The 25,293-nt window shown below is 32.6% G+C and overlaps 1 protein-coding gene across 3 annotated transcripts in view; it reads left to right on the top strand.

The window, feature by feature from the left end:
- The first annotated feature begins 5,774 nt into the window (after positions 1-5,774).
- The window catches only part of LOC117212035 (protein cycle), a 95,621-nt gene continuing 76,102 nt past the window's right edge, over positions 5,775-25,293 (top strand). Inside the window, exons 1-2 of one of the 3 annotated variants that reach the window (XM_033456483.1) lie at positions 5,775-6,440; positions 15,324-15,798. In XM_033456483.1, the coding sequence (XP_033312374.1) occupies positions 6,425-6,440; positions 15,324-15,798 (491 nt within the window). In that variant the 5' untranslated portion in view covers positions 5,775-6,424. Of the gene's footprint in view, positions 6,441-6,743; positions 6,947-15,323; positions 15,799-25,293 lie in introns of those variants that run through there. The other 2 variants (XM_033456484.1, XM_033456482.1) reach the window with 2 other exon arrangements.

Below are 25,293 nucleotides of genomic sequence, written 5' to 3'. Positions count from 1 at the left end.
ACACATTGTTGCTAATTTACGTCAGATTCTCGAATAGATAAAAATGAAGGTGGTTGCATAAACGTAGTAAACGAGATACTAATTTTTCGTCTTCTTGGTGAGATTTTCGACCTAAGCATACTTTTTTGTTCTTAAAAAATTTCTCAAATTTGAGGAATTTATGCAAGAATCATTATTGATGTGAATGATTTCTCACTTCAATTTTGTGCTACAAATTTTCTTACAATATAAAAAATTACCTACATTGAAATGAAAGCGAGTTTAAGGCACAAAAATTTTGAGAATCGCAGAGTGATCGATTAAATTTCGTTTAAATTAGTCAAGTTATTGGAATTCGGGCAATTCAAATTTGAATAAGTTAAAACATCGTTGCTAACAGGAAATTGTCATTTTCTTGTTTCAATATCTTTACAAGTTTCTATACTTATCTTTATTAGTCAAATCACTGGATTTCTAGTCATTTTGAACACTTTGTTCCTATGAATCTATTAATTTACGTGACTTGAGATATGCTTACAAATTTCGAAAGATATTGATCCATTTCATCTATTCCTTGATTTGATGCAATAATATTTCTATTTTCGCATTTATTGATATTAATTGATTAATTGAACTTTATCATATCTTTACTCTGTTTATAATTACTACTAACATTTTACAAATATTTTCAAATAAATTTCTACGAAAATTTTTATAAATATACTGTGTGTGATATACGAAATGTTTGAGCTTTCGTTAGCACCGTAATGAGACACGATTACCATGATTATAATGGAAAAGTTTTAAACAATTTCAAGAATGTATTTACATAAAAGTAATTTCAAACATAGTTTAACAATAATGCCATTAAATATAACAAATAAATATATAATAATGCAAGTGCAAATAATTCGGTGACCCGTGTGATGTACATATGTTTGCAATAAATATTTTGTAGCACACGTCTACATTTTTAAATTCATATCAAAGATTATTACTACTATCACGACAATCGTGTTTCGTTGCAGTGCCAATCAAATTTCAGTATGGTTTGTAGACATAACGTACATAATATGGGATTCATAAAAAGTTTCTATTTTATTTAAGTATTTAAATTAAGTATTTAAATACTTTTATGATTACTTTTCTCTTATTTTTTTTATTCAATTTAACATTTTTTTTCAAACAGTTTAAGTTCAAGTAAGTTCACTGACTTTGGCAAGATTTTACCGATGTATTTGAGGCAAGAAAGAAAGTATGTTCTGTTAATCTTCCATTCGAGTCAATTAGTGTCGTATCAACGATAAGACGTGAAATTACAAGATATCGATGCCATTCCTCAGTGTTTCGCAGAATACACAGTTCTCAAGCCATTCGAATGACAGTATCGTTAAGATGCAAACTATTATCGCGGTTTCGCACTGTAATTAACGAAACCTGTATTTCCCAATAGAAAAACAGACAGATGAAAATAATCGACGTAATATTCCATTACGGAAATGTTTCCTAATGTACATATACCTCTTAGTGTGCAAAAACATCATTAACATTTTTAATGACACGCATCTTAAATCCAGACAATTTGTACTAAAATTATAGAGGAAACCATAAGTCATTTTTATCGATTTTCGAATTTTTCTGCTATTTGTTGAAGAAGACTTACTTTAAAATAATATCATTGGGAAAGGAACGATTTGTTAGACTTAAAGATATGCACAAGCCACGAAAGTATTCGAATACTCATAGATACATTTTACGAATATATTATATTGGTAGTTTAAAACAAATTTGAAAAAATGTAGAGAAATTACAAGGTATTTAGTACAAATATATGTTTCATGAAGACTGGTTATCCGTTATATTAATAAACGTCAATATTCAGTGGGAGTATATTTAACACTCGATATATGCTTAACATAACTATTCATGCTGTATACTAATATTTTACTAAATATACAGGGTGGTTGGTAACTGGTGGTACAAACGGAAGGGGGTGATTCTACGCGAAAAAAGAAGTCGAAAATATAGAATAAAAATTTTTCGTTTGAGGCTTTGTTTTCGAGAAAATCGACTTTGAATTTTCGCTCGGTACGCGTGCGGTACGTTATAACGGATCTCACAAAAAAATTAAAAAAAAATTTTTATTCTATATTTTTGACTTCTTTTTTCGCGTAGAATCACCCCCTTTCCGCTTGTACCACCAGTTACCAACCACCCTGTATATTTGTTTGCAACATATATCTTGCAATTTTTACATATATACATTCTTAGATAGATTTCAAATTTTACTAATATGATCGTAACAGTCGTGTCTTATTACAATGCTAATGATACTTTTAAATATTTTATATAACACGTACAACACGAAACTAAACATTTTCTATAGTAAGTGCTCAAATACTTTCGCGAGTCGATGTAAGTTTTACAAAAAGAGGTGATATTTATATTCACGAAATATTAAAAGTACACAAAACCAACGACATAATTCAAGATTAAGGACTTATTTGCAATAAGGGACGTGTCTGTTAAAATATATAATCTGTCTGCTTCGAAATATTCGAAGTCGAAACTTTTTTTTATTTACGAGACGCCTATAAATTCAATAATACATAAACTTCGTTTTTAACATATACTAAAATAATAAAAAAGATGAATCTTTACTTCTAATAAAAAGTGATAAAGCCTTGAAGAATATGATTTTGAACGCCCTTCTTCCGAATATCGAGTTTCCTCGTTACATTACTACATTGAAACTAGTTATACGTGCGCAATATTTTATTAAACGCAGATTTAGATAAACATAAAGCGATAAAATCAGATATTGTAAAATATCCATTGAATAGAAAACAAATATGAGAAAAGTATTAAATTTGTAGCTTAATTTGATGCGTCAAGATCTATAAACTCATTTTTTATGTATATTAGAATTAATCTTCCATCATTTTTTGTAACTTTATGGCACTAATTCACACAGATTATAATTTACGTAGACAAAAATTGTGCATCATTAATTTTGAATGTGAATTCAAAATATATTACGCATCGAAGTTATTGCCTATTATTATAGGTGCAAAAAATAGGCTTTCAAAATAATTGTTTTAATTTTAAAAGTATTCAGATGAAAATTGATAAAAGATAGCTTTCAATTAACTTTATGCATATCGATCATTTGTAATTTTTAAAAGGGACGACAAAGATATATATTTAGTTCGAAAATCAAATACAAATATGGCATTAATTAATATAGTACTAATTAATACTTGAATTTTAAAATTCTCCCTCTGCGAAGCCCGAAAAATGCCAGCCATTGTAACTTCTCCCTGTAATTTGCATATACGTAGTGAAATCCAATTCTGTTTACCTACCTTACTAACCGTTCAAAAATCGCAATGGTCAATTCCAAAAATTGAAAAGTATAGGAGAAAAGTGACAATGTTATAAATACTGTTTTGTTAATTTATTTTAAATTTTGCTATTATTCATATAATTTCCTTCTAACAAATAAACTTATGGGCACAAGTTATTCATTTTTTGAGAATTAAACATCGCGTATTTATGCAATGAAATTAAGCAATAAACAAGTGAAATTGATCGGTTTGGCCTTTGAGAGACTCTTATGCCAGAAGGTTGGGGATAAAACGTGGGGATAAAATTTCTTCTAATTGTATTCTTCTAATTAATTGTATTTCTTCTAATTAATTCCAAACAATCCAAAACGAAAATCGTAGCTTTCGAAACAAATTTTGAGCGATTCCGATGAAGTGGTTGCGCGAAAACCTTATTGGTTTCCTGTTGAACCTTCCCGAGGGATTAGACCTGCGTATGATGATCACGGTACCATCGACATCGACGCTGTATAAGCGCCGAGGTGTAGGGCGGTTTTAGTCACTCCCACTTGCGCCGGCAACACGCGACCGCGTGGTCTATTTCCTCGTGTCTGGATTTGCCGCGAATTTTCAAAGTGTTCGTTCTTTGGGAAATTTGAAAAATTTGGCAGCTCTTAACACAGAAAGTAGTTCCAGAGATTTAGAAATATAAAAATTTTGAAGCTTGAAAAATGGAAGTGTAAACGCATAAATGAAGATTGTGATAATTTTAATTGTGTGAATTTTGTTTTGCTGAAATTGTAAAGATTTGAAAAGATATAATAACGTAAAATGTTCGTGTATTCAATAACGTCAAGTTCTATCAAATTGATACGCACCCCCTGATATGTGAAGGTCTCCTTGAAACCTTGAATTTGGCAGTTCTTAACACAGAAATTAGTTCCAGAGATTTAGAAATATAAAAATTTTGAAGCTTGAAAAATGGAAGTGCAAACGCATAAATGAAGATTGTGATAATTTTAATTGTGTGAATTTTGTTTTGCTGAAATTGTAAAGATTTGAGAAGATATAATAACGTAAAATGTTCGTGTATTCAATAACGTCAAGTTCTATCAAATTGATACGCACCCCCTGATATGTGAAGGTCTCCTTGAAACCTTGAATTTGGCAGCTCTTAACACAGAAATTAGTTCCAGAGATTTAGAAATATAAAAATTTTGAAGCTTAAAAAATGGAAGTGTAAACGCATAAATGAAGATTGTGATAATTTTAATTGTGTGAATTTTGTTTTGCTGAAATTGTAAAGATTTGAGCAGATATAATAACGTAAAATGTTCGTGTATTCAATAACGTCAAATTCTATCAAATTGTTACGCACCCCCTGATATGTAAAGGTCTCCTTGAAACCTTGAATTTGGCAGCTCTTAACACAGAAATTAGTTCCAGAGATTTAGAAATATAAAAATTTTGAAGCTTAAAAAATGGAAGTGTAAACGCATAAATGAAGATTGTGATAATTTTAATTGTGTGAATTTTGTTTTGCTGAATTGTAAAGATTTGAGAAGATATAATAACGTAAAATGTTCGTGTATTCAATAACGTCAAATTCTATCAAATTGATACGCACCTCCTGATGTGTAAAGGTCTCCTTGAAACCTTGAATTTGGCAGTTCTTAACACAGAAATTAGTTCCAGAGATTTAGAAATATAAAAATTTTGAAGCTTAAAAAATGGAAGTGTAAACGCATAAATGAAGATTGTGATAATTTTAATTGTGTGAATTTTGTTTTGCTGAATTGTAAAGATTTGAGAAGATATAATAACGTAAAATGTTCGTGTATTCAATAACGTCAAATTCTATCAAATTGATACGCACCTCCTGATGTGTAAAGGTCTCCTTGAAACCTTGAATTTGGCAGTTCTTAACACAGAAATTAGTTCCAGAGATTTAGAAATATAAAAATTTTGAAGCTTTAAAAATGAAAGTGCAAACGAATAAATGAAGATTGTGATAATTTTAATTGTGTGAATTTTGTTTTGCTGAAATTGTAAAGATTTGAGAAGATATAATAACGTAAAATGTTCGTGTATTCAATAACGTCAAGTTCTATCAAATTGATACGCACCCCCTGATATGTAAAGGTCTCCTTGAAACACAAAAGACTTGTTGATGTCATTGTAACGAAGATTAGAAGCTTCTTGTGGCTGTAGAAAAAAACACATCGATAAAGCATTTTCACCGCAAAAGACAGGAAATTATCGTGCGAGTTAGCTGGGTTATCTGAAAACTCTACTACTCTCGTCGAAAGATACTGAGCGATATCAATACCGTAATCGATGACATAAGAAAAAGCAACTCTACTTAGCGCAAAAAGACTGGAAGAAAATCGACTTAAACGTACTAGTAGTACCATTCGTGCTATTATAGTGGCAACAGAAGTAGGTCGATAAAGGTCATTTTTCAAAGAACATTATTTCAAAGAGTAACATACGATTAAACAAGAACAATAAAGCACTTAATTGTGCGACCAACTGTCGGAGCTTTTGGAGAAGGGAATAGACAGAGAGAAAAGTTGGCATAAACGTAGAAGCAAGCAATAGTTTTAGTCACTCCCACCTGCTGCGGTGGGCCAGAAGAGCACGTGGTCCAGAACAGCGGTAATCCGTATTGCGTCAGGATCTATCATCGGTGTTGTTCCACTTCCACCTCCGGCTAGTCCACCACCACCATCACTACCACCACCCGCGCTCAGTATTCGTTTGCCGCCTCGGGTGAAGAGTGCGCGTGAGTTCGTAAAGTCGTTTGCTACCACCACTACAACCACCACCTCTCTAATGGAACAGTAGTGGCACGGTAAACGATCGCGAAGGTTGCCAACGGTTGTGGCGTTCCTCGTGTATCGTATGGTTCTCGCGGTGGCCGCCTCTTCTTTCGGTAGCACGTGGTAGCATCGAAGAACTCGCGATATTCGACTCAGTGGTCCGCGAGCGGCACGACCTCGTCGTCGTCGAAGAGGCACCCTCGAAGCACGAGGGCATCGGTTGAGAGGAGGGAAGGCGTGAGGCCTTCTGCGCTCCTCGAGGATGACGCCGCTTCCTCGTCGTCGGCGACGACGTGGATGTACGCGCTTCTCGGTAAGCTCTAAACGACGATAAAATATTAGGAAAACGTAGAATCAAGAGTCGAAACGTGGTTGCAACGTGTAAACAAGTGTCTCAGTGTTCGTGAAAAATTCTGCTCCGTTTGTTTGAAACGCAAGGATTGTACGTTGAAATTGTCGCTGGTGAAATTCAGCCGAAACAACGAGGAATTAAATGTATTTATTTATTAGAAAACGCGTTAAATTAAATTCATCGTATTATCTGTTCATGAAGGATTGACAGATTGTTTCATCAGTTCATCTCGAGCAACGTGATTCGAGTTGCACGATCGCGTTATTTCCTGGTTTGTCTTGTATTCCTCGAGTGCAATAGTGGTGTTCTGTATTGTTAGAAAGCGTTTTATACTCGGTGAATATTTGGTGGAATGACACGTGTCAGTGAAAATGTGCACCGTCTTTCTAGGATGCTTCGATCTCGACATAAAATTAACGCTTGTCGACGAACTACGTGCCTCTGGAATCTCACGTTGCGCATCCAAGGTATCTCCCTACTTTCTTCATTAACATCGCCTATGACTGTCCGTTGCAACGATCTAATCATATTGTAAATATGATTTACGTATTGTTACTCGAATGTTTGTCAGACCATGTAGAAATCAGCTTATCTTCGAGACTCTTCAATTCCTGGTAATTTCTAAATTTCTTTCTCTGTTCTCCGTATCAAATTTTTTCTTTCCTTCTTCTTTTATATCTTCTCTTATCGTAATCAGAGATCAATGTGAAAATGTCTGCTTTATTTATATCTTAAGCGAATGCCTCTTCCTTGGCGCAAAGCGTTCATCTTATCCTATTCTCGTTGTTGAATGCAAGGTTGATAATTCTCTTCAATAATCATAATAGTGTTCTTCGTCTAATAATTGTTCTCTTCTGATTTGATACGGGCTGACATTATCTTCTTATCTCTGACTATTACATTCTATATCATGAGCAGCACCCTTTTTCTGCATTTCTCAAGGTGAATTGAACGCGAACGATCATATCATAGTTGCACGTTTGCTACAAAAAATTAATTTCTAAAATTAAACAAGAGATTTTGCACGGGTTTGCATACACGTACAATATCTAAAAGTTCGTTATATTTTCTTTAAGCGTCTTTGACTCGAATACTTTAATAAAACTTCTCCTTTCGTCCTCTTTTCTTTCAATTACGCTTTTCGAGAAGATACTTGTAAAATGCAATTACGTTTCTAACATTATTCAATTGTTTAATTTTACATATTCGATAGGCTGATTGTGCAATGATGACGAATAAAGTGAAAATTGACCGGAGGATTGAAATGTTGTACTTTTTATAATTTTTATAATTTTGTGGATTTATAAATATCTCTCTTTGATAACCTAATATAATTATATACTTAAAATATGTGTCTTTTATTGCTGCAATTTGATAAAAATTTGAAGTCACGACGCGTCGAACGCGTACTTTACTCGAGGTTAAACGAAAGCTAACGTTACATTTTAACATTATCTTCGTGACAGGTGAATGCAATTCTTTAAACTTGTACTGTTTAGAAGATATTAAACGCTATTATCGAGCGTTAAATGTAAATCCATTTACTAATGCCCTTGTTATACAAGATAGTAAAAAAAATTGTTATAGCAGGGCAAAGTAGAAATTCCGTTAGATTATCAAAATAATTTTCAACTCCTAACAGAGTAAGGAATAATATTTAAATGTGTAAAAATATTAAAATATAGAATTATATATTTTGCAGTTTATAACATGTTAACTTCTTGCTAAATAGTAGAACTTCAAAACGTGTATATTGATTCTACATCAAAGACAAAAGCATTTAACAAATATACAGGGTGGTTGGTAATTGGTGGTACAAGCGGAAAAGGGGTGATCCTACGCGAAAAAAGAAGTCGAAAATATACAATAAAAATTTTTTTTTAATCTTTCCATCGAGACAACGATCTACAGTGAGATCCATTATAACGAGGCGTGATAAAGTGCACGCGTACCGAGCGAAAATTCAAAGTCGATTTTCTCGAAAACAAAGCCTCGAACGAAAAATTTTTATTCTATATTTTCGACTTCTTTTTTCGCGTAGAATCACCCCCTTTCCGCTTGTACCACCAGTTACCAATCACCTTGTATTATTGAATTTAATGCCGAATTTACACTATTTCACTTTGTTGGTATATGGCGGATGAACGCTGTTTTTACCCTTGTTTCATCCGTGTTTGACACTGTGTAAATTCGGCTTAAGACTATAAATTGTTTCAAGCCAATCATCTTTTCTTTTCGCGTAAAGATCGGCATTGCTATCATTATTGATTTTATTTGTAATTGCGTAAATTTCTGCGTGTCATGTAATAGGATGAAAAGATCACTAGTTCCTGACGTCTTTTACGCAAGAGAAAAGTCATTGAAACGTTTCTAAACGACGCTGGTCGTATTACAAAATTACTGTCGGTGTCATTACAACATCACGCGGAATGATAATCATTAGTCTGCAAGTTTCTTTCTTTCGTTGTTGTATCGAATTACTGAATGAATTTTACGCCAGATGTGTTGTGCAAACAATATTTAATGATCTTGCACTTGAATTTTAAACGAAGTAAAATATTTCATTTAGTTTTGCTTATTACTTGACGAGAATTCCATTATTAACAATTTCAGTAAAATCATTTTTTTGATAATATACTATAGAAATTCGGATAGAAATAGTAGACACATAGAATAATATGTAGGATGACCCAGATAACGTGGTCAACCGACTAGCGGTTGATTGTACGTGTCAAAATAAGTCGAAAATGTAGAATGACATTTTTTCACAAAATGCTTCGTTTCCGAGAAAACTAAACTTGAATTTATTTGCTTGTTAACATATATGCATTAGGTCAGTCCTCATTTAAATATATTAAAACTCTACTTTCTTACAAATGGAGACTTAAATGGAAAACTTCCATTATGCATTTTTGGCTTATTTTGTCATGTGGATTGTTTGCTCGTATATCTCCAGCTGATTTTACTCAAATTTACTCGAGTTCACTCAAATCTCCTGCTGATTGTTTGTGATCATACCCATTTGTTGATCATCCAACTTCAGGTATGCTTGAAAAATGTTCAAACTCGATTTTCTCGAGAACGAGGCCTGGTTTATATGCCAAAAAATGTATTATACTTTTGACTTATTTATGCATCGAGAACCCCTTCCCCCTTCTAACCTGTTGACCACATTATGCGACACACCATTAGAATAGATAAGATAAAACAGTTGATATATTTTTAATGAAAGTTTAAATTTGAAATAACTGAAGGGATCCTGGAAGTTATATATGACAAATTTTGCGTAAAGAGTTAACTATTTATTGTGAGTTATTTACTAATTTTAATTTGATTTTATTTATGGAAATTAGAACCTTATGATATCTTTCTTATAAGAAGCGCAAGGAATTAATTTAATTAATTTAATTTTCAAAAAATAAATTTACTCATTTTTTTTTAAAGAATTTTATGCTAACGATGCCTTTAATTGATTTTAACGATATTTGACTCGAATGTCTGCAATCTTATTTTCACTGACCTTGTCTGTATATTGGGTCGTTTAAATTCATGTAGATTTTTCAAGTTTTTGTGTTTTAAAAAATTCCCCAAAATTCGTGAATCATCTTCCGAGTTTCTAGAATACAGTGCAATAATTTTGATTACATGTACATATTATATTAATCATTATATTAATATTACATTATACTACATATTATATTAATCTTTTTAAGTAAAGCAAAATTTAAACGAAAATATGGAAAAAAATGAAGAATTACTTAAAACTACTGGTCGTAAACGACTCAATATACACATGCGTCATGGGTTAAACATGTTTTTCTAACCAAATGTAGTCGATTAAGAGTTCTGCTAGAAGTTGCTTGGAGCGACTACAACCTAGAATCTTGATTCTTCTTTTACGATCAACTTTCACAATCATTTTATTGTTCCTAAATGACATTGATCCTACATTATTTCTTAAAATACTGCTTTCTTTGCGTGCGAAATTTTGGAGTATATTTTTGTAACATATTTTCATTTACGTAACACTTATATATCACTTAAAAACATTTTCTGACATTGCTTGAAAATTTTATAATCCACTTTAATCTCTTTTTAGGATTGTAGTAAAATTTATATGACATATACAAAACTATATATTATGATAGAATTATGTTACACACAAATTATATAAAGTTTATTTTTCACTGTTTGAATAATGAACAATTATATTTTCCTTACGCTTTATTTTATATTTGATGCAATTATTTGTCTTTTTACGTTCAGAAATAAAACTGGAAAGACTATTTTTAAACTTTGATGTTAAAATTGCTTGATCTCGTCCTTGATTTGGAATACAATTGTCTTCGTTTCTTTATAGAACTTCATGAAGAGCAAGTTGCATAATGAATATTTCATAATACAAAGTATGATGAGCAACTCATTCATTAAACTCATTTCTAGCTATTTTTAAGGTTTATTCCTATTTATGTCAGAAATAACTTAACATTTTTTTTCATATATTCCACACACATGATGTACAAGTTTGTATCTAAAAGATTTGCATAGACAGAGAGTATATACATATTTTTCATAATGTTTCAAATTTCTAGACTGCAGCTTTTTTTCTTAACCTTTCTCTATCTAGTTAGAAATGAATGAAAGAGACTATATTGTTATTATTATTATTATTATTATTATTATTATTATTATTATTGCTTAGTCTGTGCCTTTCGGCTTTGGACGAACTTTCGGTTTTACATCTCTTGTGTCTATTTCTCTTCTTATATGTCTACCTCCCCTCTTTTCCGCTCTATTCTATTGCACTACCTTACTTATTCTACCTCTAAAAACTAGAAATTAGGAAGTATAAATTAGCAACTAATGACTAAAAACTATTGCAACTTTGGTCTTTAGCCTCCTTGCTGTGCCTCCTTCCTGTCGTTTGCCCTTCTCTTCTCTATTATTGCTTTCAGTTTTGTTAAACCTTCTCCAGTCTCGTTTAGCGTTTTTCCTACGTCCTTTGGTCCTCCCGTTATTTCACATTCTTCTATTACATGTCTCAGGTCTTCTTCTTTCCTTCTGCATAGTCTGCTTCTTTTTTCCCCCTCTTCTTTCCAGTATTCCCTTGCTTTGGTCTCGTTTCCGTATCTGAATCTTGCCAGTATTTTTCTGTCCTTCCACTTCATCCTCCCTTCCAGGTACTTTGGTGATTTTTCTTTGGCTATGTTTCTGTAGTGTATATTATATTTGGATTCCCTTATCCTTTTCCCCCTCTCTTCTGCTTCTCTCTTTCTTCTTCCTTCTATAATTTGGTCTGCTGTCATCCTTTCTTGCTCCTCTCCTGCTTCTACCTGCGTCCCTCCCTTTCTCACCTCTTCTAGTCCCTTCTTTCCCTTTCTTGCTCTTTCCCCTTCATGACCATTCCCCCAATCTCTCCCTCTTTCCTTTATACACTCCTTTATTAATTCCTTCCTTGATTCTAGGGCTTTCTCTTCGTACCTTGCTGCTCATGAAAGAAACTATACTTTTAATTAAAAATCAAGAATTGTAGTTTTAAAAACGTTTCTCTCTTTACCATTTAATAAAATAGAGGAAACTATGTTATTATTCTAAAGCCAAAAATTTAAATTACATTAATTTCCCTATTATACTAAACACAACATTCATCTATGTTTCTTCCTTGAATTTCATTCACAACAATTTTATGATACCCGTTTCACAACATCTAGTGCTCTCATCAAATGAATGATTCTTTTATCAAATTAAAAGCAATGGAGGTAGTGTTAATTAGAAGAGAATTACATCATTTCGTATCACTAAGGCATTCTACGTGGAGGGTCAATGGGCTCTTGCAACAGCCGTCGCTTTACACTGACATATTAGCACGTGCACACAGGCGAAATGCCATAAAAATACGAAATTGTCTGTCAGCCAGAGAGGTGCAATTAATGTGCGGTTGAAGGCGTACGATTCGCCATAGACCATGTTAGCCCCCTGATTCTTCGCCAATTTGTTATCCGTCTACCAACGCGCTAATGATTCCGAACCTCGTTGTCTTCGCACAATCGCAGAACATTGTTGCCGTGAAAATTTAATTATCTCAACGATTTTTCGAAGTCCATTAAACGAGTATCTGCTGGCTATTCTTCACCATACAGGACGTAGATTAACCACATATAATAGTCATCTCTTCAAGATGATACCTGCCTATCATGTGAGCATGTGAGTTAAAAATTGAAATATGATTAGCTTTAGCTGAGGAGAAAATGTAAATCGCACAACAACGGAGGAGGAGCACTTTATATTTTTACTGAAGCTTAATGAGTATTATAATTGATCATAACATTCTTCATACATGCAAAGCGTTGTACTCGTTAGTGAAAATATTCTATCCACCATTTCGTAATTTTTATCATTTTATTTTGTCGATTCTCGCATTCATTTCATACAACCACATGTGTATTAAAATTAGAAACACTTTAAATTCGAAAAATTGGATGGCGTACAAATCCCGTATGCTAGAAAAATTAACGGTGTACTGTAATGTTAATGCCAATCCTTAAGCGACATACTGTAGGCTGTTTCATATCGAAAATTATTACAATCGTGACGATAATGGCTCGGAATATTCGCTTAGTTCTTTCTTGTTAATCATCGTACGACAACCTAATGTCAGAGGTCTGGTTCTCTATTTCCGCCATCCGCAGATGCGGAAAATTGACATTTCCTAACGCGTGAGAAACCAGGTTAATTATTTGCTAAAGAGGCTAATAGAATAAAGTTTATTTCTTCGAGAAACAATAATATCGAAATCCAGAATTGTTTTTGCTTTAACATACAAATACAGTTTTGCATGATTATTCTGCTACAGGCCAGACGATATTTTCATCCTGTTCTATAATTACCAGATTGTGAAAGTACAAGAACCAATATATGTTTCTTTGCTAATCGAACGCATAATAATTTACGTGAATTTCGGCTTGAAATCTTTTTCAGCAGATCTATCATACAATGCTCGTCATGTATTAATTTATCTCTTGTATATTATTAATATTTAATCTCTTTCATTTGTTGTATTTTCTACAATTTGTTCTTCTTCTTGAGTTGCAATTGTCTCGCGCTATCTTCGATTCACTTTATATGATGATTTAATCTTTGATAATAATATGGCACTAACCTTTTTGTTTTGTTAATGTAATTTGAATTTCCACTTGAGATTATTCTATTTTTATAATAAAACTATTTAGTCTCATTACGATATACACATACCATTACCTTTATCGAGAATTACAGTCCCAATTTTGTGTATTATAATAAAATATGATAGTTTCTAATTATATTATTATTAATTTTAAAAGTTTTAATATTATTTTCAAATATTAGTTTCAAAACATAATTGAGTTGGAGATACGGCCAACAATAGTAAACAAAAAGGGAAGATAGTTGGAAACAAGAAAAATGACTAAAAATGACTTCTTCGTGTTTAAAAACAGCGTCCATAATATGCTGCATAGTTTCATCAATTTTAAATAGTAACAATTATACGTAAAACTAATTAATGGTGTAGAGGTCATTTATTACATAATTCATTACATGATTTAGTGGTAAATGCATAATATATCATTAGCATATTTATTTCTCTTTAATCGTGTTGGCGATAAGAACTCAAAGAACAATTATTGCGATTCCGTGAATCAAATAATTTAAACGAATTATTTAAAATACCTGTAAATATGTAAAATATGCAAATTAGAATCACAGATTGTTACCAACATTTATGAGCCGATTTATACAAGATGGTTGGTAACTGGTGGTACAAGCGGAAAGGGGGTGATTCTACGCAAAAAAAGAAGTCGAAAATATAAAATAAAAATTTTTCGTTCGAGGCTTTGTTTTCGAGAAAATCGACTTTGAATTTTCGCTCGGTACGCGTGCACTTTATCGCGTCTCGTTGTAACGGATCTCACTGTAGATCGTTGTCTCGATGGAAAAAGTAAAAAAAAAAAATTTTTATTCTATATTTTCGACTTCTTTTTTCGCGTAGCATCACCCCCCTTTCCGCTTGTACCACCAGTTACCAACCACCCTGTATAATTACGCCAGTAAAAATTTCACCGCTCTCAAAAAATGTAGCTCCTAGTACGAGGAATTTTATCACATCGTTGACTGCATGCGGATTCGAAAAAAAGTTCGATGTACAATTGTGCCAAGTTCTTGTTGATTAAAACCATTGGTAGTTTTCCTTGCAATATAAAGCTCATTACGTTGACAGTAACGATAAAGAAGTTACTATAATCTCTAATAATAGTCTTAATCCTTTAATTTTTTGAGTGGCGCATTCATTACCATAATTTCTCAGCCATCCAAGATTTGAATTCTTTTAATTTTTGCATGATCTATTCATTTATGTTATACGGATCGATTCCATTCCAGTTTTCGAACTAGAAAACCGATTACTATCAAATTCGCCTGCATGCAAATTTTCATTCTTTCCTTCATTAAATCGTCGTTTCATTGTCACTCCTGTCGTTACATCGTTGTTTTCGTTAAAATAGATCGACGAGGAAACGAGTCTTCGACCATTTGCTCCGAGCAGAGTCGTTGATATCGAGATTCAAAAATATCCTCCAGTGCAGAGTCGTCGATTTCAAGATTCAAAAGTATTCTTTAGCGCGATAAAACGATTCCCTTATAGGGACATTCCGATGGCTCGGTCAAAGAGATTCAAACGCGCATCGTTCACGTTCCACGAACACGTGAACTCGTCTTGTCCCGATCTATTCGCATGTTGCAACCACTTTAGGACGCGGCCGTAGCGAAATCAGGATCCGGGTAAAAGAACACGGCTTTATGAATCTTCAGACGAGGGTGGATTACTGCCAGATAGCGGTGGTGTCGTGGAGAACGATGTTATGGTCGGCGATGGCACCTGCGTGAATACCTGCGGTCTCCATCAACATCAACAGCAACATTCTCCAGGTCATCGTTATCGCCAAGAACAAGCGCAACTTCAGCAACAGCAACAACAACAGTATCAGCAACAACGTCAGCAGGAGGAGCTGGAAGATTTTCTATACTTTCGTGGACCACCGGATCAGGAGATGGTGGCCCAAGAAATGGCACAGAGTTATACGCAGCTCCTCCACCCGAGTCAGGAGCCACAGGAATTCATTTCGCTGGAGGAGCTTCATCCGCGTATTCACCAGGAACATCGTGTTCACGATAACCGCGGTCGGATAGTCTCAACGATCTTATCGTCCGATACCCAACTCTACCAGCATCATCATCAACAACAACAACAACAAGGGAATTACTATAATCTCTCCGCTGTTCAAGAGTAAGTGATAAAAGCTATGCGTTGTTGTCATGTTTAAATAGTTATCGTTTGTGCCCCTCTCCGTTCATCATGGCTACGTACGTTCTGGAAATAAGCGTTTTAGTTCAGGCAATTACGACAGTAGAACTCCATTATTTACTCGCATGACATTTTCGTTAATAGTCGATTAACTGACCCCATTAATCTGAATATGAATTCCTGCGAATGAAAAATAATAGATAGAGAAGAAAATTAGCGAACTTGAATGAATCGTTTGCCTATGACGTGTTCAAATAAATGGAGTTCCACTGTACATTCTTATAGTTGTACGCTTCATCTGCGCGATGGAAATCATTTTTCGGTGATTCAGCTTTCGTCTGAAGTAATATAGTAGAACTCCTTTCAGATTAGTCGAACAAATATTGACGCTTTGCACTTGGAAACCATTTCAACGTCCCTTTTCGTCAACTCGTTAATTGAAACGCGAATTTCTGACAGAAACTTTATGATTACTTTATTTCCTTTATCAGTTTGCTATGATTAAGAAACGTTAGTTTTTATCATCTACAGAGTAGTTGGTAATTGGTGGTACAAGAGGAAAGGGAGCGATTCTACGCGAAAAAAGAAGTCGAAAATATACAATAACAATTTTTTTTTAATTTTTCTATCGAAACAACGATCTACAGCGAGATCCGTCATAACGAGACGCGACAAAGTGCACGCGTACCGAGCTAAAATTCAAAGTCGATTTTCTCGAAAACAAAGCCTCAAACGAAAAATTTTTATTCTATATTTTCGACTTACTTTTTCGCGTAGAATAACCCCCTTTCCGCTTGTACCACCAGTTACCAACCACCCTGTATACATATACTCATATATGTCATTGTATCAATATACATTTATATCTCACAATGTTTTTAATTATTACCAATTTTCAATTATTTAATTTAAATTATTGTTAATAATTACTCAGACGAGTAATAATGAGAAGAAATTCGTTCCCGGAATTATTATACACTTTTATTTAAGAAATTTTTTCTAAAATAAAATGTTTCATTTTGAGAAGAATAAAGTGCCCCTGATTTCCGGAGGCCTTATCATCAGCTTTGTATTATAAATGCAATGTCTAGAAGATTTACGTGAATTGATTATAAAATTATAAAACTGATATTCATAACAGCAAAAAGATCGTGGCAGCGTAATTGGCATTCTGAGTGCAAAGAGTTAACACTATGTACAACAACCAGCTAGTTCCGAACAACAACTCATAAAATATGATTTTGTTATATTTGTAACAAAATTCGATGACTTCGAATATTTGAAAAATAATAAAATAGCGGTAGCAAGTAATTAAAGAAATACATAAATAGATAAGTTACACATGGCGCTGGTATACTATCAGTCATTGACAGTTGGTTCTTCCTTTAGCTCTTCATATTGTTAATGCATCTTTGGTAAATTTTCATAGACGCTTACGAATAATTTTTTATTGTCGTATTTGCTGTGTACTGTTATTGTCATATGTACGTGGTCAAAAGTATGGTGCTCGATTGAATTTGTTTTGTCTATCATTATTCGTAATTGTGACATGATTGGTGTGTCAGCATCGAAATCTCTAATCGGCTGACGAGTTGGTAATAAAAATTCTATGGAAATCGGTTTTCAGATTATGACATAACTCGATGTATCTACGATATAATAAGACGATTACTCGTGTTATCGGTTAGCCTTGAATTAGCACGTGACCTCATTAATCGTTGTGATTCCTGATTCCTTGATTTCCATTAAACATCTAGAATATGCGCTTCAAATCCGCCTCTGTATGTAATTATCAATAACTATTCGCTCGGAAGAAGTTGATTTTGCATGTTCCTTATTGAATACGAATAAATCTTCCGACTGATGCATCCTACCTAACAGATACTTAGTATGCTATTTTTTTCCTTTGCCAATTCATTAACCAAATTATATATAGCCATAATTATATGTGGAACGTTATTAAATATTAAACACGAAACATAAACAAAGCCGAATTGTTTGAAAATCTTACCTGATATGTAGAGGGCCATTTTTTCCTATCAACTCATTAAACAAGTGGTTTTCGTCCTAATTGTCTCGTTCATAACGTATCAGTGGGACGTTATTAATCCTGATGCGTTCTTTCGGCTGTTCTCGCTGTAATTCTATTTTTCTAACGTTAAGAAAAATCTCAAATTTCAGCAAAGTATCAAAAAAATGGTACGCATGATTTTTCCCTTTCAATTTTATTTTAAACGTCTTCTTAAAACATAACAAACACATTTTGTTTCCTAAAATGCAAGCAAAATTGAAATATGAAAGTTCGAGGATTGCAGTACAGTTAGATACAGTTAGAATATTTGCAATTCAAAAATCAGCTATGAAACAGAATTCTTAGAAATTGTTACGAATATTTGGTGAAATATGTGTCCTGTGAAATCATTTGGTAGTTTTAATATTAGCAGTTTACATATATTTTTAGACCGACGAATACAAGGATAAAAGAATAATTGAGAGCGTTTAATGGTTTAACAGCATTGACTGTGTGAAATATGCGGCGAACAATGGGATCTTGAAAGAGTGTTCTTTCGTAGTTAGCAGCCGAGATCAAACGCGTAGCGGACGGCGCCACTCTTCATAGAATACCGTTCATGCATAATACTAAACATAAGACTGTGATATCGCCGTTATCATTCACAGACAGACATTAATGACGTCCATTGTTACTTGTTGAACTCCACTATTCCTAAACGTTCGATTTCTTACCTCACAGAACATGAAAACTTTGTCAGTCGCGTTCATATCCATATGATTCCAATATCTACTAGTTTTCGTTATTTACATCATTTTTTTACCTTTAATATATATTTCACTTGTTTTTATAAATAGTTAATTAAATGTTATGTTGTTGTCATATTTAATTGGTTAGTTAATGCTACTTATGTACATACATATATCGAGTATGTATACTGTCTGTTTTAGTTAAAATGTCTTATTTAGTATCTTTTTATTTTTGAAGATTGAAATATTTGAAGTTCCCTGTGTTTTTACTTTTTGAGTAAAATTATATTATATTATATAGACAGTTATGGAATAATGTTTGATATTCTAAATTAATAAGAAAAAAAAAAGAAAGAAAACAGGGACAGCTCAAAGAAAATGATAAAACTTAAGCTAACAACTAAGAGTTAAGTTAGAGACCTGGAATTTCAACTGTGCCATCATAATGTGGTAATTTTGGGATCGTAGTAAAAAGAAATAATATATAAGCATTTGAAAGTTTTATATAGAATAACATAAGACATCTGATTTGAAACTTTTTAAAACTGTTGATTAATCTAATCTTAATTTTGATTCTAATATCTCGATATTTGAAGCAGTCTGTATACAGAACATTAAAGGTATTTAATTAATAAATTATTAAGATTCTTTAAACCTATTTAGTTTATTTCTTATTGGCTCAGTACAGATTTCATTTGCACTGTAATAGAGGGTAGTTTTTATATTAACACTTTATATCTTTATTTCCCAAGACGTCAGAGATTTCTATCAAATTAATTGTACTAGTATCGCGTGAAATCAGCATTTAGATCTTTCACATCGTTTATTTCTATGTTAATTATCTCTAGTGCTTCTAAACAAAAATCTTGAATGCTTTGATTTTACGTACGTGTAAAATCTATGTATAATGTGCTGGATAGCATTTGTTATATGCACATCAGTCTCAAACTTCAACATTATCCATATTGTTCATGTTATTGAATAATATTGATGTTGATTAATATCTTACACATTTATATGTACACTTACTCCTATTATTCAATAAGATTCATAATGCAATAACGAACAATCTAATATTTCAAAACTATAAACGTTAAAACTTTCATTAAAGCTATATATAGTGGCTATATTGTGGCTACTTGAACACTCGTCATAGAAAGCTTTTGTGCATATATTGTGTACATTATATGAAACATTTTGAAATTTCATTAGCATTACAGTATCACATGATTGCCATAATTATATTGATATTTGAAATTAATCTGAAAATGTGTATAAAAGTTACAAGACATTTACTGCAAATACAATATTTTTTTAATACAAAATTAATATGCAGCATGAGCAGTTACCTTAAATAACTTTCATGACCTAAATGAAATATACACATACTTCTAATATTTATTATATCTCATAATTTGTATATATGTGTTATTTTCAGATTTGTTTCAAACTTTACCAATGTCATCGCGACACTCAGATCTCATCACAGTGCTAATGAAACTTAAAGATGTTTTATGTAACATAGATAATATATTCATAAAAGGTGTCTAAGAGTGTTCGGATAGTTTCGTGATTCATTCTATGTACGTAGCCGTTTCCCTATATCTAACAACCATAATATGTATTTGAAAAAAAGCGTTTCATTGATAATAAAATAAGGAAAAAAATAATTTATTATTAATTAAAGTTTGACATAAATCGGTAAAAGGAAACATAAATCCGATCGATCAAGCGAGAGATATCGACGTCGGACGTCGTTGTGCCGCAGCCTTTCGAGATCGGTGAACCGACCGGCATGTTTTACTGGAGGCCCGTAAAAGTAGATTAAACGAGCCTTTCCGCAGCAACGAGATATCGAATGTTCTTCTAATAATTGCCACTTGTATATACCCGTTTCCAAGTTTAGCGCAGTTGTGCACAAGAGAGAAGTTTAAGAGTGGAGTGGCGCAATCGAGCGCGCGCTGCCCTCCAGGGCTTACTTTCCACTCTTTCTCTGGTTCTTATAAGTTCCTGACCCGCGCAAACCAATTTATAAAACTTTATTACATAATCCTCGGATTTTACGATTATCCTACAGATCTATCCAACTGTGAAAGAAATCTATTGAAGAATCAATTCGTGATAAATTGATATAATCCTTTATAGCTTTAGTCATGGACAACATTTTTTTTATTTATTATTATTTACAATCAATTCTCGCATTGAGAATTTTCAGTAATTTTTTCTGGCGTGGCGCAGTGACATGGCTAAATATTTATAATAAATTAATACTTACTATAGATAAGTATAATTTTTGAGTAAGTTGTAAATTAGCAAATATTACTTAATATAAATAACTAATTAAATCTAGTGTTTAGGTCTAACGGGTAGTGTCTCTTCAGCCTGCGGATGTGGTCCGACGTATCAAGTAGTCCAGTAATTAGGGGGTTTCGATGTTTGTTGACTCTTTTGCTATATCTGTCGCTATATTTTGCTATTTCCTCTTTGACTGTGGGTATCTTGAGATCGCGATGTATTAATTCGATGGTGACATACCAGGGTGCATTTATAATGGATCTTAGCGTTTTCGATTGGAAGCGTTGAAGTATTTCAATGTTGGAATTACTTGCTGTTCCCCATAGTTGGATTCCGTAGGTCCAGACAAGTTTTATTACAATCTTATAGAGGGTAATTTTATTCTGTGTGCTTAGGTTGAAGTATAGGCCAGTTTTTTTTTTTTTTTACGTGGAGGAAATCTTCATAGCCACCTTACCACCCTGTGGGGGCGGTAGAAGGTAGTGCCGGATTCTTACCGGCTAAAACCTCCACGGGCGAGACGGTAGACCAGTGCGAGTGATCGTCGGTCCCCTGGGTGGTTAACACCAGGTACCTTTACCAAGCACTCCCAAAAAGTACACCCCACAACACACGCAAGGGAGGGGCTGGTCGCTTGCCTGTTGTATATTACTTTTAAGAGAGATTTTGGTTTTTCTATATTTTGTAAATATAATAGTTCCTATTCCGAGGATTCGAACTCGCGACGCGTCGTCTTCAGTTCTGGGCTTTTTTTTTTTAAAGATGTTTATTAAACCAAGATACAAATTTTTAAATACCTTTTGGTGTTCACAATAAACGGTGAATGTTCACAATAAACGGTGAATTTCAGTTCTGGGCTTTAACGAGCGTAGTTGGCTGCCCCGCCATGAACAACTTAAACGATGATATTAAGTTAATGAACATAAAATGTCGACTTTTCAAATAAAAGTTTACGAGACCATATTAAATTATGATCATTTCTACACTATTAAGTAGTTTTGTCTCAAATTTGTCACTTGAGGTAACTTTGCACGCCAGGTTCCAGAATTACAAGAATTTTGCAAATGGAATTGTTCTATCTTTTTTATTTACAGTTCCTCCTAAAATAATTTTTGCGTTAAAAAATTATGCAGATGAAATAGAAGATGCTTTTAACAATGTTTTCTCGCAACCGTTAAATTGATATTTCATTAAATTTTATTTCCATTCATTTTTACCAAATTTAAACTCATATTAGAAGATTACACGAATATTATGATAATTCATAATAATTGGTAGTAAGTTTCTGATATTTTTATTATAAATCTTCGCAATATTTAACGTATGAAGATAATTTATAACACACTTCTACTTCTTCTTCCATGTGATCCATAACCATTGATGATAGTCTTGTATTGTCTTGTTAAACTTAGCCTTCGGACAAACGACATTTGAAATGCATCAACCTAATGTTTTACATTACAATCTTTTTCTTTTTTGTTTACCTCTATCACGTTTTGTTTAAAGGGCGTAAGTAGGTGCAGTCGGTGCAAAAAGATTTGATCAGTGTACGATTTCAATTTCTAAGCTCTATATCTACAGTAAATGTACAAACATATATTACACTATGTTACACTTCACTACATAGCTAACAGCGAAAGAAAACTTCTGTGTTATTATTTGTTATTGTCTAAATATTGAAAGAAATATCGACAAAGGGCGAATTCTTATGCCAGAAAAAGTTTCGAAATTTAATACAAGATGTACCTGGAGGAACTTCTTAGTTTAACTCTCCACTAAGCATTGCCACTGTTTGTATATAACGTTTGTAAAAAGTACTTGGTTCAAGCCTGAGCTCAGATTGCAACTATGCATTAGCTTCATTAAAGATTTGTTCGGAATGAGTAGCGAAAGCCGATATACAAGTTTTGAAATGCGACAATTACTGATATTTCACAACGGAGAGAAAAAGTCAAATCGTAAAACAGCGGGTATATTGAGGAATAATTAAAAATACATTTGTAAGAGGAATTTAATATAAAAACATATCAATGTCAATTATATAAAAAAATTGATTTCCATTACGCTAAAACGTTTACGCTATGTCATCAAACATATGAGCTACCCAATTAAATATTAAACTTTCGTGAATAATCGTTGTTAGTTTCAGTTTTATGCGTATAATTAATATTAGAAATCGAAACTTTTCGTGAAATACGAAATATCTCTTCTCCAGTGTTTCTTTTAATATTTAAACGACAATAAATAATAATTCAAAAGCTCTTTTCTACTGTTACCTACGTACAGTGTAGTATAACATGATGTAATATATTTTTGTTGGTCCTTTTTCATTTGCTGAAAATATAGAGTTTTAAAATTACAATTATACAGTGTCCGAATCTTTGTGATCGACTAAACCTGACTTTCTAAAGGAATATTGTACCTACTTTGCCTTTGCTTTACTTTGTTTTACTTTAATTTTGCCATAAAGGATATAAGCTAACAAACAAGAAGACGGTACACATGATAATCAAACAGCTAAAAAATTCTACCAAATATCCAAATTGGACAAATTGTGAATGTGAAATATTAAATAAAAAAAAAACTTTAATTTTGCAATAAATCAAGATACAAAATGTTCGTTACTATTCAAAAATATAAAGAAACCGTTCGTAACTTGTTTCTTGTTCCTTCGTCCATAGATCTGCTTTTCTTAGAAATAGCTCGGATATTTTAGCTACTATTTCGATATTGAAGAAAACTGAAGTTTATAACTTTATGGTAGCTTTGCTTATCTCCAATCAATTTCATTTAATCATTACGTTCTAACAGTCTGTTCGATATAATTTTACTGAAGAAATAAGAAGCATGAAGAACTTCGCCTATTTCTACATATCCTGAACATGAAAAAGTATTAGATAGAACTAACGGACTTGGACGATATAAGTAATGTGACCTTTTATTATCTATTGTTGTACGATTAATCCGGATTCGATCGTTTCGTTTTTCGTCAGGGATGAAGAAGTTCATTTTTACCGTTTGATTCTCCACGTCCTTCAAGACGCGTTTCACTTCGTATAATTAGTCATCGGAATGGATGATAATCATGTGGTATTAAAGCGAAGATCGGACAGACTTGGTAAGATAGTTCAAATGTTGTTGAAAGGTAAATGGCAGAGATAGCAAATGAAGACGCGATTGCATCTTCATTTTTCTCTATGTTTCCTTTTTTACTTGATGCACGTGTGTGTTGATTGTGAAAATGCAGAAACGTTAAGGAAACAAGTTTCGAAAGGAATCTATTGATTTAAACGCAAAAAATTTATATTTCTCAAATTATAAAAGAGGATTTCTTAGCAATAAGACTATGCTGCACTTGCGATCTAGATGAACATAAAGAAAAAATAAAGGAAAATGGAAATTTTGTATTTTGCAATTATATGAATGTATTTTCGTCAAAGATTAATTCACAGAAGAATACAGCTTGTTAAACAGTGATAATTCTTAAAGGAGAAGTTGCAAAATGTGTGAAAATCAGATTTAAAAGATTGTACAAAGATTGCACAAAAGTTTGGCCTATACAATTTTATTAAAATGAAGAAGACAATTTCGTTAATTTGAAGCAATTTGGAATAGTTTTCACAATAAATGTCACGAATAATTTTCACCAAACTTTACATATGATCATCTTTGCCATATTATGGTGTATTCGTTATTATATACCATATTATGTAACGTGAAATAAATTAAGATTATAATTTGTTTAATAACTGAAAAAAATACTTATTCAGTAAGCATTAAATTTAATATTTAACTAATTTTACAACGGAGTAAGAAAGAAATTTTGTTAAAAACCACAATTTAAAAGATGTATAACTAACTTTTTTATAAAATTTGTAATTATATTCGTTTACAGATTATAATTATACTTATCTGAAGATTGTCAAAACTGTTAATTGATGTAGGTTTGGGGTTGATAATTAATCGATTCACACAGATTCGATTTCTCTTTCTATATTTCTCCGCCTCGTACAACACGTCTTAGCGCACAGGACACACTTAGTCTATTAACACGTGGTCGACTTCTAAGACAAAAGAGTGTCGTTAGAAGTCGTACGAACTTAGTTTGTAATAACTAGCGATCATGCCAACTTAACTTTTCTCAGCAAAAACAAAAACAAGTATAAAAAATATTTTCTATCATTGATACTTATATTATTGTGAAGTGAATGTATATATATACACACTCAACATTACATAATTGTAAAAACTGTCTGCATCATGACGTTTCTCTGTCTATGTGATAATATTAATATAGTACCGTAATAGGTAATAATATGCAAATAAAAAGGACACAACTACCACTGTGTTTATTTTGTAAACGAAAATGTTACTCAAAATGATAACATGTTTCATCCTATTTACTGCTGCACTCCAAACTTC

This window comes from Bombus bifarius, unplaced genomic scaffold (assembly GCF_011952205.1).
Source record: "Bombus bifarius isolate JDL3187 unplaced genomic scaffold, Bbif_JDL3187 scf7180000008266, whole genome shotgun sequence".
NCBI lineage: Eukaryota > Metazoa > Arthropoda > Insecta > Hymenoptera > Apidae > Bombus > Bombus bifarius.
This window is presented reverse-complemented; position numbering and strand designations above follow the sequence as displayed.